Source organism: Ranitomeya variabilis, chromosome 4 (genome assembly GCF_051348905.1).
Source record: "Ranitomeya variabilis isolate aRanVar5 chromosome 4, aRanVar5.hap1, whole genome shotgun sequence".
In the NCBI taxonomy this organism is placed as follows: domain Eukaryota; kingdom Metazoa; phylum Chordata; class Amphibia; order Anura; family Dendrobatidae; genus Ranitomeya; species Ranitomeya variabilis.
The window spans coordinates 225986166-226000855 of NC_135235.1; the positions used below are offsets into that span (position 1 = coordinate 225986166).

The following is a 14690-nucleotide window of genomic DNA, read 5'->3' on the forward strand; positions in this document are numbered from 1 at the left end:
ATGAGGGTTTCGGCTGATACACACCGGCGCCCCGATCCGACCTTTGCTCCTGGCGACTTAGTGTGGCTCTCCGCCCGTAACATCAGGCTGCAAGTTGAGTCCACTAAGTTTGCGCCTCGCTACATTGGCCCGTTCAAGGTTCTGGAACAGGTCAACCCTGTGGTCTACTATTTGGCTATTCCTCCACGCCTTGGTATCACCGATACTTTTCACGTTTCCCTCTTAAAGCCCGTTCATTTGTCCCGGTTTTCTGAGTCATCTGCCGGGACATCGGGTTCATCGACGGATGAGTTTGAGGTGAATGCTATCGTGGGGTGCAAGGTGGTACGTGGCAAGAAATTTTATCTGGTGGACTGGAAGGGTCACGGTCCAGAGGATAGAACCTGGGAGCCTGTGGAGCACATTCAGGCTCTGCTGCTCATTGCAGCTTTTGAGCATAGCGAGGCTCAAGGAGGGGGGGCAATGTTAGGAGTCGAGTTTCCTCTGCTGCACAGGGGGAATCTTGATCCGTGTCTGCTGCGGTCTCCCATTCTGCATGGGCCACAGTGGAGCCTGCTCAGCGGAGACGTCGGTCCCAGCGTCTCACTAAGACTGATACTGTGCAAAGGGTTACTGCTTCCTCTCCAGGCTCTGCTATTTTACCCTGCACTGATCTGCGGCGAGCAGGCTTTTCTGGGACTAAGTCCTGCTTTGCACACACTGAGCATGCCCAGGGTAAGATCTCTCAGTGGAGATCAAGGGTCACATGCTCAGGTACTGCAGCCAAATCTATTGGTCCTTCTAGGAAGGTCCTGTAGGTGCGCAGGCTCTGTAGCAGCCTCTCATTGGTCCTTCTAGGAAGGTCCTGTACGTGCTGCAGCTATTTAAGGCTCGCATGGCCGTGCGGCCATGCGCTAGTATCTTCCTAAGTTATGTGTTTTGCGCCAGTGTGGTCATGTGTTTGTATGTGTTCAGGGACCCGGCTGAAATAAGCCCCTAGAATGCTGGCACCTCCGGCGAGGAGATTGTGTTTGTGTGTATTCAAGGACCTCGCTGAAATAACCCCCTAGAATGCTGGCACCTCCGGCGAGGAGTTTTGTGTGTATGCATGACCACTGACTGCTCTCATTTGGGTAGTTAGCCTGTACCTCTGTGAAAGTCTAACAGGGCACAGAGCTTTGCTTTCTCGGCCGCTCTGTGAAGCTAACAGAGCTGGTTCATACACCATATAGTGCCGCCAATTACTTAGCAGCAGGTTCTTTCCGGCACGGTGGATCCCGGGTTGCGAACGCACCAATCCCATCTAAAAAATATATTCGGTGCGTTCCGCCAACCCTAACAGACGTATCTTCTACCAATGCACACTTCATTAAGACTGCCGTGAAAAGCATCGGTCTTTATGATTCAGTGCCTATGTGTCAAAAATATCTAGCAAGATGGACCAAATTTATCACAAAGACTGTGCCACTGTGATAAATTTGTCAGGATGGAGCATGCATTTTCTATTTAATGTTAAACCATGTACCAAGTAGAACACTGATTATCAGTTTATCTGGAAATTCCCTTTATTAACCCCCTTAAGACCAATGACATATATATTTACTGCCTTTGATGCAGGCTCCAGCACTGAAGCCCATATCTTTTCCCGCACTTGATGGCTGATTTAATTAGCCACCAAGTGCCTCTAAGATTCGAGTCACAAACTGCGACCATCGGCGCCCCGTCCATAAGCGAGTCAGAATCCCTTCCCATCGGCGCCCTAACCGGAAGTGAGTCATAAATCCTGGCCATCAGTGCCCTGTCCAGAAGAGAGTCACAAACCCTGCCCATCGATACCTTGTCCAGAAGCAAGTCACAACCCTTTCCCATCGGCACCCTATCCAGAAGTGAGTCATAAAGCCTGCCCATCGACGCCTCGTCCAGAAGGGTTTCACTGTTAGGGTTGGCGGAATGCACCTAGTATATATATGTATTAATAGGTGCGTTCGCAACCCAGGGTCCACCGTGCAGGAGAGGAACCTGCTGCTGGCAAATGGCGGCGCTATATGGCGGTATAAAAGAACTTCGTTAACTCCACAGATTTGCTAGAAACAAGATGCTGTGCCCTGCTAACCTCACAGAGGACACAGCTACCAAAAAGAGCAAAACTGTGGTCATGCAGTCAGAGAAACAGGCAAACAACTCCTCACCGGAGGTGCCGGTATTCTAGCGGCTTATTTCAGCCAAGGCCCTGAATACACACATACAAACTCCTCACTGGAGGTGCCGATATTCTAGGGGCTTATTTCAGCCAAACCCTAACCACATCCAGACATGACCACACTGGCACTGAGCTCATAGACTTTGGTTTGATACTAACGCATGGCCGTGCGGCCATGCGAACCTTTTATAGCTGTAGCAGACAAGGACCTTCCAAGTGATCTAACAGGAGCTGCTACAGGGCCTGAGCATGTGACCCCCGACCTCCAATGAGAGGTCCTCCCGTGGGCATGCTCAGTGTGTGCAAAGCAGGACTTAGTCCCAGAAAAGCCTCCACACTGCTGACCTGTGCTGGCTACAAAACCAGAACCTGGAAAGGCTACAGTAACCCTTTGCATAGTATCAGGCTGAGTGAGACGGTAGGACCGACGTCTCCGCTGAGCAGGCTCCACTGTGGCTGAAGCAGAATGGGAGACCACAGCAGACATGGCTCAAGATTCCCCCTGTGCAGTGGCGGGAACTCGACTCCTAACAGTCACAAACCCCACCCATTGGCACCTTGTTGAGAAGCAAGTCACAAACCCTGCCCATCGGCACCCCTATCACATGATCACATGGTTTCGATGGGTTGTCATGACAGCCAGGGGTATGCAGAAAAACCATGTGGCTGTCATCATGGCTTCTGTGAACGCCGGCTCCTGGCCGACGTTCATAGGAGATTGAGATTGTTGCAATATATAGCAGGGCTTAGGCACCACTACGTATAGCACAGGTGATCAGATGATCCCTGCTTCAAGTCTCCCAAGCCGATTGCTCAATAAATTAAAGTGTTGCAAAATATTAAAATGATTAAGAAAACATAACATTTCAAATTACCCCTTTTTTGCCCAATTAAAAATAAAGCAACACATAATACACATATTTGGTGTCACTGCATTTAGAAACGTCTGATCTAGCAAAATATTTTGTAAATTAGTCAGATTGGTAAATGGCGTAAAAAGAAAAAAAAATGAAATGCCAGAATTAAATTTTTTTGGTTGCCGCAACATTGCAATCAAATGCAATAACAGGCAATCAAAGCATTATATCTACCCCTAAAATGGTATTAATAAACAAATCAGCTCATCCCTCAAAAAATAAGCCCACACCCAGCCATAGATTTTGAAAACTGGAAAGGTTATAGGTCTCAGAAAATGGCATCAAAAATACAAAAAACTTTTTTCATAACAATTTTGTACTTTTTTTCACCACTGAAATAAAAAAGAACCTATACATATTTGGTATCTACGTGCTCGTACTGACCTGGGGAATCATACTACCAGTTTAGAGTTACTATATAGTGAACTTGATAAATAAAAAAAACAAAAAAAAAATTGTTGAATTGCACTTTTTTGCAATTTCACTTTACTTAGCATTTTTTTCACATTTTGCAGTACACTATGCGGCAAAATAAATGCTGTTATTCAAAAGTACAACTTGTATCGCAAAAAACAAGCCCTCATCTAAATTGAAGAAAAAATAAAAAAAGTTATTGCTCTTGGACGAAGGGGAGGAAAAAACAAAAATTTAAATGCAGAAAATTGGGAAGGGGTTACATACTTTTGTTCAAAATGTTTCTGGTCATTCTTTCTTCTCAGCCCTTTGGTTTAACAAATATGAATTTGCTGACTATTGTCCAATCAGAAATTGTTCCAAGGACTACCTCCAAGGAGCACAAAAAAGTAATATTTAATGTAATAATCATATCTACAATACTTGTTTGTTGTTTGGATTAAAATAATCAATGGGAAGAGGCTCCTTTACATTTTTTTCTGTTGCATATTTCTTATTTTAAATATTTTGATTCAAATGTTTAGCTACTAGTGATGAATGAGTATTCTTAGCACTGGGGTTTTCCCATCATGCTCGGGTGGTCTCCGAGAATTTTGGGCATGCTCAGAGATTATGTTTGATTCGTCACAGCTGCATGATTTGAGGCTGCTAGACAGCCTGAAAACATGTGGTGATTCCTTAACAAACAGGCAACCCCCACATGTAATCAGGCTGTCTAGCAGCTGCAAATCATGAAGCTGCGATGACTCAAACATAACGCCCAAAATACTCAGAGATCACCCGAGCATGCTCGGAAAACCCGAGTACCTAGTATACTCACTCATCACTAGTAGCTACATTTCAGGATTATTTTTTTTTTTAATTACTTTCAATATCCAGAGAGTTTTGCAGAAGAACGTGAAGATGATTGGACATTTACTTTCCCTCAAATCATAAAAGCAAGAAAACATTCTGATGTGGAGATTCCCTGCACGTTCACCGCCCCCGCTGACTACGGAGAGGTCCGTATTGTTTGGTTTAAGTACAAGGAATTCTCATACCCAAAAGTCTACAGTAATGACTCATCGGAAGTTCTCCCAGAATACAATAATCGCACCTCACTGATAAGAAATGGAACAAACGGCTGCTCTCTAAGAATCAAAGATGTGAGATATACAGGGTGGTACTACCCAGGGATAAATAAGAAGATAAATTCTTATGATTTAAACAAAGAGGAGAAAGCAATCAAAGTCCTCGTCTCAGGTATGCTATAGATTTCTGAAAATTTTAAAATTGTCTGCTTTATGGTAATTTTAAGTTTATTGGTGTTTACGGGATCAAGATTACAAATAAAATAATTATCCATATTTCCTTTTTTTTTCATTTTTAGGTTGCAATGAAGAAACCCCATGCAAGGATTGGAGCTTTTTCTTCCCTCGCTATATAGATGTTTTAAAGGGATCTTGCGTGGAAATTCCCTGTAGACTCACTTATCCCAACGATGCTCATAATTTTAGCTTGTTTTGGTTTCAGAATGCATTGATAAGATATCCACAGATATTCAATAGTAGAAACCCGACCAATGTGGAAAAGAAGTACAAAGGAAGAACATCTCTAGTGGGAAATTCAGTGGACAACTGCTCCCTGAGAATTAATAATGTTGAAGAACCAGTGGAGATCTATCCCGGGATCAATGAAGATATAAACTCCTATCACATCAATAATGAAAGATTCTGCAGACTCTATATCATAGGTAAATTGGGCATTCTGTAAAACCTGGCCATAAATTCCTTCTCTGAAACACTGATGGCCAGTAAGGTTATATACACACTTTGCTTTTTTGTTGCTTTTGTTCTGCAGACAAAACCTGATCTGTTGGCAGTAAAAAAAAAGCTGCAGACACAAAGCAAGTTTAGCTGCCTTTTTGCTGCATTTTGTTGTTGCATTTTTCAGTATCCCAAAATTCAGCTTTGTTTCCACCATGCAAGCTTGAGTAATACAAACTGTTAGGCCAGATGCAAGATGTATGTGAAACCATAAAATATTTTTGGAAAAAAAGGCAATTTGATGAAACTATTTACTGGAAGGAAAAAAAAATTGTCTGAAAAAAATAGTGACTATTCTGAACAAAAAGGCTCATATGAGTTCATGAAAAAAATACACAACTGCATATGTAAAAACAGTGGACTGGGGCGAGTTGAATTGGTCAGGCATTGTTTACTTTTACACATCAAATATAAGTAAACTGACTGAACAGCAATCTAATCTGAACTGGTGCATAACCAAAAAAGACTTACATAGCAAATAGATCAATGGCTGCGCTCAACTGTACTAAAGCAAGGAAATGTGCGATACATGAAATGTGAATAGCTTAATGGCTTGTGAAATCTATGAAAAAACACATGAGATGCTTAGCACAAGATTTGGCTAAAAAATGTGAGCCCATCCACCAAACATCAAGGTAATCTCATGGATCGGAGGGGTCCCTGACCTGACTGCCTAGTGTGAACACTTACCTCTGGCTAATAACATGTTAAAGCCTGCACCAGTTCAGACTAGATTGCTGTTCAGTCAGTTTACTTATATTTACTATGTACTATTTTTTATGACTTGAACGCCCCGCCCTTCACCATGCTGTGATTTTAATTACATCCAAACACAGTTGGTTCTGACCTTCCTATAAATGCAGGCTTTACCATGTTATTAGCCATAGGTAAGTGTTCACACTAGGCAGTCATGTCAGGTACCCATCCGATTTGAGATTACCTTGACGTTTGGTGGATGGGCTCACAATTTTTGGCCAAATCTTGTGCTAAGCATCTCATGTGTTTTTTCATAGATTTCACAAGCCATTAAGCTATTCACATTTCATGTATAGCACATTTCCTTGCTTTAGTACAGTTGAGTGAAGCCATTGATCTATTTACTTTTACACATCGACCAGGCGTTGAGTTGATAGGGTATTGTTTACGTTACACATTGATTGAGCATTGAGTTGGTAGGGTTTTGTTTACTTTTATACATTGATTGGGCCTTGAGCTGGTAGGGCATTGTTTACTTTTATACCTAGATCGGGCATTGCGGTGGTAGCACATTGTTTGCTTTTACACATTGATAGGGCATTGAGTTGGTAGGGCATTGTTTACTTTTATACATTGATCGGGCATTGAGTTGGTAAAACATTGTTTACTTTTACACATTGATCAGGCATTGATTGGTAGGACATTGTTAACTTTTACACATAAATCAGGCATTGAGTTGGTAGGGTATTGTTTACTTTACACATTGATCGAGCATTAAGTTGGTAGGGTTTTGTTTACTTTTATACATTGATTGGGCCTAGAGCTGGTAGGTCATTGTTTACTTTTATACCTAGATTGGGCATTGAGGTGGTAGCACATTGTTTGTTTTTACACATTGATAGGGCATTGAGTTGGTAGGGCATTGTTTACTTTTATACATTGATCTTGCATTGAGTTGGTAGGACATGGCTCGCTTTTACACATTGATCAGGCATTGAGTTGGTAGGACATTGTTTACTTTTACACATTGATCGGGCATTGAGTTGGTAAGACATTGTTTACTTTTACACATTGATCAGGCATTGATTGGTAGGACATTGTTCACTTTTACACATAGATCAGGCATTGAGTTGGTAGGATATTGTTTACTTTACACATTGATCAAGCTTTAAGTTGGTAGGGTTTTGTTTACTTTTATACATTGATTGGGCCTAGAGCTGGTAGGGCATTGTTTACTTTTATACCTAGATGGGGCATTGAGGTGGTAGCACATTGTTTACTTTTATACATTGATCAGGCATTGAGTTGGTAGGACATTGTTTACTTTTACACATAGATTAGCATTGAGTTGGTAGGACATTGTTTACTTTACACACTGATTGAGCATTGAGTTGCTAGGGCATTGTTTACTTTTACACATTGATTGGGCATTGAGTTGGTAAGGCTTTGTTTACTTTTATACACTGATCGAGCACTATACACTAGATCGGTCCACTATATGGATCTGAACAACTCATAAGAGTACATAGGATTTATTTCTCTGACCTGGATTTATGAGGAGACATTTACTCTAAACGTATTTATCCGGAGATCCTCACATGATTTTGAGGATCATCACGGGACATTCTTCCCATTATCCTCATCTACACTAAGCTATAGGATCCATCGTAGGACCTCTCTAAGTTGGCGTGAGCCACACACACACATTTTTCCTGCATAGCAGCGAGTATATACTGAGGAAGGTCATTGCTATTGACCGAAACGTTTATATACGAGTGACTGCCAATAAAATCCTTTCAGTTGACAAGTTGAGTGCCAAAATTTATTATACTTAGGATAAAAAAACAAGCACATGCATGAGATTTTAGAAATCTCATAGCTCGTGCTGGTGCCATTAAAAGCAGCTTTCAATTTGCATAAAAACACAAAAGAAAAAAAACTCAGCAAAAACGCAACTTGTGAACTTAACCTAAAGGGTGGTTCTGAATCGTTTTATAATTACCATTCCTTTTGACAGGTAGAGATAACTGAATCGGTTCAGGGTGAATTGAATCTGTCTCAAATTTTATAAAAATTTGGAATCTTATTTTCTTTTTAATTGCTTTTTGGAATGTAGCAAAATGGTGCCAGCTGTAAAAGGGGTTAAAAAATAATGAAAATACTGTAGTTTCATCACATCACCACTCATCTGTCTTGTTCTGCAGCTTCCTTACTGGTCCTACACTGGCTTCCTCTGGTTCCAGTATCTTCTGGTCTTTCTCCACTCTGCATAGGTGCGTCCTGCAATGAATAAGCTCTAGCAATGCACAGCAGGACGCTGTGATGTCAGAATGTGGCAAGATCCATTGATCAAGGCTCACTCAATGCAAAAAGTGCAAGTGCTGATTGGAGGAAAGCAAATAAGAGACTGGAGCTGGAGGAAGCCATGGTAGACCAGCCATGGAGCTGTGGGACAAGTGAGTGACAAAGTGAGTATACTATTTTGTAAACTTTTTAACTGCTACTGTTCTCATATTATGGGGTTTGGAGGGACTCCAGAGTATATTAAGGTAAGTTCAATACACAGTTAAGATATTTGCCTAAGGTCAGACCATAAATCACTCTTTATTGGACTCATGTTTACTTTGTTTCAACCCGTTTCTTTCAGAAGCTCCACCTAGTCCAATAATTAATGGACCTAACCACATGAAAGAGGAGGAATCAGTCAGCATCATATGTTCAGTAACTCACACCTGTGCTTCAAGCCCCCCAAATATTACATGGAATAAACCTGACTTGGACTTGACTATGAGCCATGAGGATCTGGATCGAGGAGTTTGGAGAATGAAGTCTACCATTAAATACGTTCCTTCATACAGAGATTATAAATCACAACTTACATGTACGGTCACTTTTCCAAATAGGAAAATCTCAACCCAATCTGTAAGTCTGGATATTCAATGTAAGTAACTTATAACTGTACAGAATATTTAATAATTAAGAATTCAACTCAATATCATGCTTAATTGTAGCCAGTACCTGGGAGTTTTTCTAACAAAAAAGTTAGAGATCACCCTAAGTAGAGATTTAAGATCCAAAAGATCACTCCAGAAATTTGAGAAATTTCCTTAGTGTAATATATGTAGATTAGGTCGGAGGTGCACATGTAAGCATAGGAACAATTACCAACCTTAAAAAAATGCAATATTATTACAAGGGACACCTGTAATGGTGGATCATCCACTGTTACTGGAATAATAGTGGAACATTCTGTTTAAATTTTTTTCACAAGGAAGTACTTGCAGTAGTTAGTTACAACACTTGAGAAACAATCAGAAAGTTTTTGTTGTATGACCAAAATTTTTGCAAGCTCCAATGTTGTCAAGATCATTGGCTTGACCAGATCTTATTTGCCTCTGGCTGGTCCAGAGTTTTTTTCTTTTCAAAATAATTAACTTGGTTGTAATCAAACCCAAAAGATATAGAAGTCACAGATACTTAATAACAACAAAAAGCTAAAAATTAAACATATTTAAAAGAGTATTGTATAAATAAGATATTGGAAAAGAAACATGGTCAAGAAGTCCAGAAGTTGACGGCAGGAGTTAGGTAGCTAGATGATAGAGATCAAGAGCAAGGCAACAGGTCAAGCAGAGCAGAATATATGAGGGTCAGTAATAGTGATAAAGAACAGCCGGGTATTCTGTACACAGTGAGGAGTGAAAAAATCTGCAAGTCCAAAGTCCAAAAAGTAAGGGTGAATCATGAGTCTATAAACAAATCGGCAAGAGAATACAAGCCAAGCACAGGAACTAGCATTGGGTACAATGTGTTTGCCTTAGAGGTCCTCTGATCCTGGCATCCGAACATCCAAGACCCAGCATGAGATTCATTGCATTAATGGCTGATGTCATTGACTAAAGGTTCTGGATTGTGGGAGTTCCATATGGTTTTACCACTGGGCTACAAATCAACAATTCTGATAACCCCCAAACCCTAACCCTTGAGGACACATGGTAAAACATCTTTAAGAAGCATGGAGTTTAAAATACACTAGACATTCTGGAAAAAATGTATCTTGAGTTTTCTGTAAATTATTAAAAAATTGTGCAAAGATAAAAAATGCTGTAAATCAAGAAAGGACGATGTACTCATGAGTTATATCCCACTCCACTCCGGTAGTCCCTGTTGGCTTTCTCTTCCTTGAGTGCTGTTATGATGTCCCATCTCTGGAGTGAAAAAAAAGAAGAACTGGGGAAGGAGAAAGTGCAATAGGGTCTAATCCGATATACCAGGATTATTACAGAAATGAAAATAACTCACCTGATAAGGTTGCACAGAAGCAACGTTAAAAACACATGTATATCAGTCGCAGAAGGACCAACTTGGAAACGAAGATGGGAATGAGGTGTCATACAAAGCTTTACTGATGAAGGATCCAAACCAAAAAATACCTGGAAGGATTTATTCTACAGGTTTTTAAGAGTCAAAGCATTTCGAGGTCAAACAGGACCCCATCATCAGGACATAAACCTCAGGAACCAAACCGAAGACTACTTTAAAGGATTTATTGTGCAGGTTTGCAAATTGTCTCTTCAGAGAGGAAGAGGACTAGAACTCTAGTGCCACCTATTGGAAGTAGCGATCCTAAAAGTCAATGCTGACCCTTTAACGAGCCTTGTCACATGACTTAGGATAATAGACAAACCAGAATCTCAATTTGCAGACACTGTGTTTCTGTTTGCAAATCCAATAGGTGGCACTAGAGTTCTAGTCCTCTTCCTCTCTGAAGAGACAATTTGCATATTTCCCAGAGGAGCATTGCAGCTTTAAGTCTGCTGCCACCTTATAAAGAAGCAATTAAAGGGGTTCATTATGATGAGCTATTGAACTTCGAAGGACCCATGTACTGTTCTTGCACAGTGGCCTCTCCTGTCTGTTTCCATCACTGTCCCATCTATCCACATGTCAACTGCAACCAATTACCCACTTGTGCTGTACACCACTGAGACTAGTAATTGGCTGCAGCGGTCACATGTCGTATCTGCAACCAAGCAAACAAAGACTGTCGGGGAGCTCTAAAGCAGCTGCACTAGAGAACTGGAGGTATGCATCTAATAACTACTTTTTTTAATTAAATTATATTTCCTGCCTTTGTACAATATTCCTGAAAAACATTTTGATAGACACAAAAATTAGCGATTGGGGAATATAATAATTTTCTTTTGTTCCAACAGATAAGCCAAAGAATGTAACAATTAGAGTCCAAACAAAGGAAGGTGATGATATCACTTTACAGTGCACAAGTCATGGCAATCCATTCAAAACCAACTACACGTGGTACAAAGGGGAAAAGAAGACATTAGCCGGAATCGGTGAAAACATAACAGTGTTTAACGTGACTTCGGACACTTATATCTGTTCAGCAACCAATGATGTTGGAACCCGAAACTCATCCGTCTTCTCCTTCACCAATCAATGTGAGTATTAGACCAGGATCACACTTGCGCGAGTCTCTCGCATCAAACTCCGGACCCGAGTGCCGGTGGCAGTGCCGGGACTTGATGCGAAAGACTCGCGCGAGTTTCTCGCATTGAACTCGCAAGTGGGCCCTGGCCTTAGAGAAAGTACGTTTGGTTGATGCCCCAGATGGGCTCCAATGTGCCGTAAAGGTTCACACCCTTGGGGCCATATATAAGGACTCAGTGATAGATTTTAAGATCCTTGGTTGCTCAGTTTCATAAATGAACTTTGGGTTCTACCAGGTGTTTTGTGATATGGCTTCCAGTGTCAGTCATGTTAGGGGACTGTTCTTTGTGACACTATTTTTGGCCATTATCCACCAGTTTTTCCATTTGCAGGCTCTGTCTCTGGTTGTCAGTTGTTATACACTGCTCAAAAAAATAAAGGGAACACTCAAATAATACATCCTAGATCTGAATGAATGAAATATTCTCAGTAAATACTTTGTTCTGTACAAAGTTGAATGTGCTGACAACAAAATAACACAAAAATCATCAACGGAAATCAAATTTATTAACCAATGGAGGCCTGGATTTGGAACGATACTCAAAATCAAAGTGGAAAATCAAATTACAGGCTGGTCCAACTTCAGTGGAAATGCCTCAGAACAAGAAAATAATGCTCCTTAGTGTGTGTGTGTGTGGCCTCCACGTGCCTGTATGACCTCCCTACAATGCCTGGACATGCTCCTGATGAGGCGGCGGATGGTCTCCTGAGGAATCTCCTCCCAGACCTGAACTAAAGCATCATCCAAATCCTGGACAGTCTGTGGTGCAACGTGATGTTGGTGGATGGTGAAAGACATGATGTCCCAGATGTGTTCAATCGCATTCAGGTCTGGGGAACGGGTTGGCCAGTCCATAGCTTCAAAGCCTTCATATTGCAGGAACTGCTGACACACTCCAGCCACATAAGGTCTGGCATTGTCCTGCATTAAGAGGAACCCAGGGCCAACCGCACCAGCATATGGTCTCACAAGGTGTCTGAGGATCTCATTTCAGTATCTAATGACAGTCAGACTACCTCTGGTGAGCACATGGAGGGCTGTGCGGCTCTCCAAAGAAATGCCACCCCACACCATTACTGACCCACTGCCAAACCGGACATGCTGAAGGATGTTGCAGGCAGCAGATTGGTCTCCACGGCGTTTCCAGACTCTGTCACTTCTGTCACATGTGCTCAGTGTGAACCTGCTTTCATCTGTGAAGAGCACAGGGCGCCAGTGGGGAATTTGCCAATCCTGGTGTTCTGTGGCAAATGGCAAGAGTCCTGCATGAGGTTGGGCTGTGAGCATAACCCCCATCTGTGGACGTCGGGCACTCAGTCCATCCTCATGGAGTCGGTTTCTAATCGTTTGTGCAGACACATGCACATTTGTAGCCTGCTGGAGGTCATTTTGCAGGGCTCTGTCAGTGCTCCTCCTGTTCCTCCTTGCACAAAGGCTGAGGTAGCAATCTTTCTGTTGGGTTGTTGCCCTCCTACTGCCCCCTCCACATCTCCTAGTAGCACCTCAAGCCTATGGACACTACGCTGACAGACACAGCAAACCTTCTTGAATCAGCTCGCATTGATGTGCCATCCTGGATAAGCTGCACTTGTGTGGATTGTAGAGTCCATCTCATGCTAACACGAGTGTGAAAGCACAACCAACATTCAAAAGTGACCAAATCATCAGCCAGAAAGCACTGGTACTGAGATGTGGTCTTTGGTCCCCACCTGCAGAACTACTCCTTTATTGAGGGTGTCTTGATAATTGCCAATAATTTCCATCTGTTGTCTATTACATTTGCACAACAGCATGTGAAATTGATTGTCAAACAGTGTTGCTTCCTAAGTGGACAGTTTCACAGATTTCACAGAAGTTTCATTTACTTGGAGTTATATTCTGTTGTTTAAGTGCTCCCTTTATTATTGAGCAGTGTACAGTATATTCATGATTGGAAATTATGATGTCTCCCATACACAGTATCGAGTGACATGAGGGATTCCTACTCTCCCGTATTTATGTATCTTATGTTCAGAAGCAGCAGGAGCATGGAGGACATTATAAAGATCTGGGGGAGACAAAACACTTACTAGAAAGTTGCTGTCTGTATTACTTAATGTCTATCACTGTGGTCCTCCTTCCACATCACACTAGACTTCAATGGGCAGCTGTAACCTGATCCCTCAGTGTGTTCGTAGATCGCCCTCTTTTGACCAAGCAGTTTTTTCAGAGAAGAAGTGGAGAATGAGCCAAGTTCTCAGAAAAGATAGATTGTAGAGGTTTTTTGCACAATTGATTTAGGTAATGTCGCTTGAAACAACCACTGATTTTACTTTTTCCTTGGCCGCAGAAGTTTTTTGTAAACCAATGAACTGCTCACAAGAATAGAATTTATCCAAAATGTTCTTCTTAGGTCATCAAACTCCTCAATGTCCTGAAGGCCACATGTTCCTCCACCAGGTGGCTGCCACGACCTGCACATCACAGGTGGTCACACAAGTCTCTGCTTCCCATGTTGTTTTCTTCTCTTACCCTGGAATGATTCTGAATAAAGATGAATATAAATAGAGATGAGCTCAATCGCTACTGTAGAAGTCTGATCTCATTTTGCAATTTTTTTTTTTGACAGATGACAGAAAACAAAACTCTGAAAATGTTTTGATAATTGGAGGAGCAGTTGGATTGTTGGCTTTGGCTATAATAGTTCTGGGAGCTATTTTCTACATCTTAAGAAGGTGATCTGCGGAAAAAATAGGCGTGAAAATATAATAACAACATATCAGCAGAATGTTTACAACAGTAATTTCACCTCATAATAATAATTTAATTTCTATAGCTCCAACATTTTCTGCAGCACTTTTCAATTAAGCGGGGACATAAACACACAATAAAGAAAATGCAAAGTAACACCCAGTTCACCAGTTACAGGAGGAGCAAGGACAATGCTCACAAGACACAATTTGTAAGGAAATAGGGGGACACAATAGGTAGAACATGTTTGTTATGAGGAGGGGGAAGTGAGATGTGACATCACCTATTGTGATTGGTAGATCCAGTGTTATCTGCTGTATATAGAGGTGTTATCAGTCATTGTACAGGAGAAGGAGGTGAGCTGTGACATCACCTATTGTGAATGGTGGATCCTGTGTTATCTGCTGTATATAGAGGTGTTATCAGTCATTGTACAGGAG

General features: G+C 41.5%; 1 protein-coding gene across 1 annotated transcript in view; it reads left to right on the top strand.

Moving 5' to 3' along the window:
• LOC143767801 (uncharacterized) overlaps positions 1–14690 on the top strand; it is a 94290-nt gene that overhangs the window by 19627 nt on the left and 59973 nt on the right. The window contains exons 4-8 of the mRNA XM_077256321.1: positions 4390–4752; positions 4880–5242; positions 8659–8952; positions 11228–11470; positions 14129–14234. Of these exons, the coding sequence (XP_077112436.1) occupies positions 4390–4752; positions 4880–5242; positions 8659–8952; positions 11228–11470; positions 14129–14234 (1369 nt within the window). The remainder of the gene's footprint in view (positions 1–4389; positions 4753–4879; positions 5243–8658; positions 8953–11227; positions 11471–14128; positions 14235–14690) is intronic.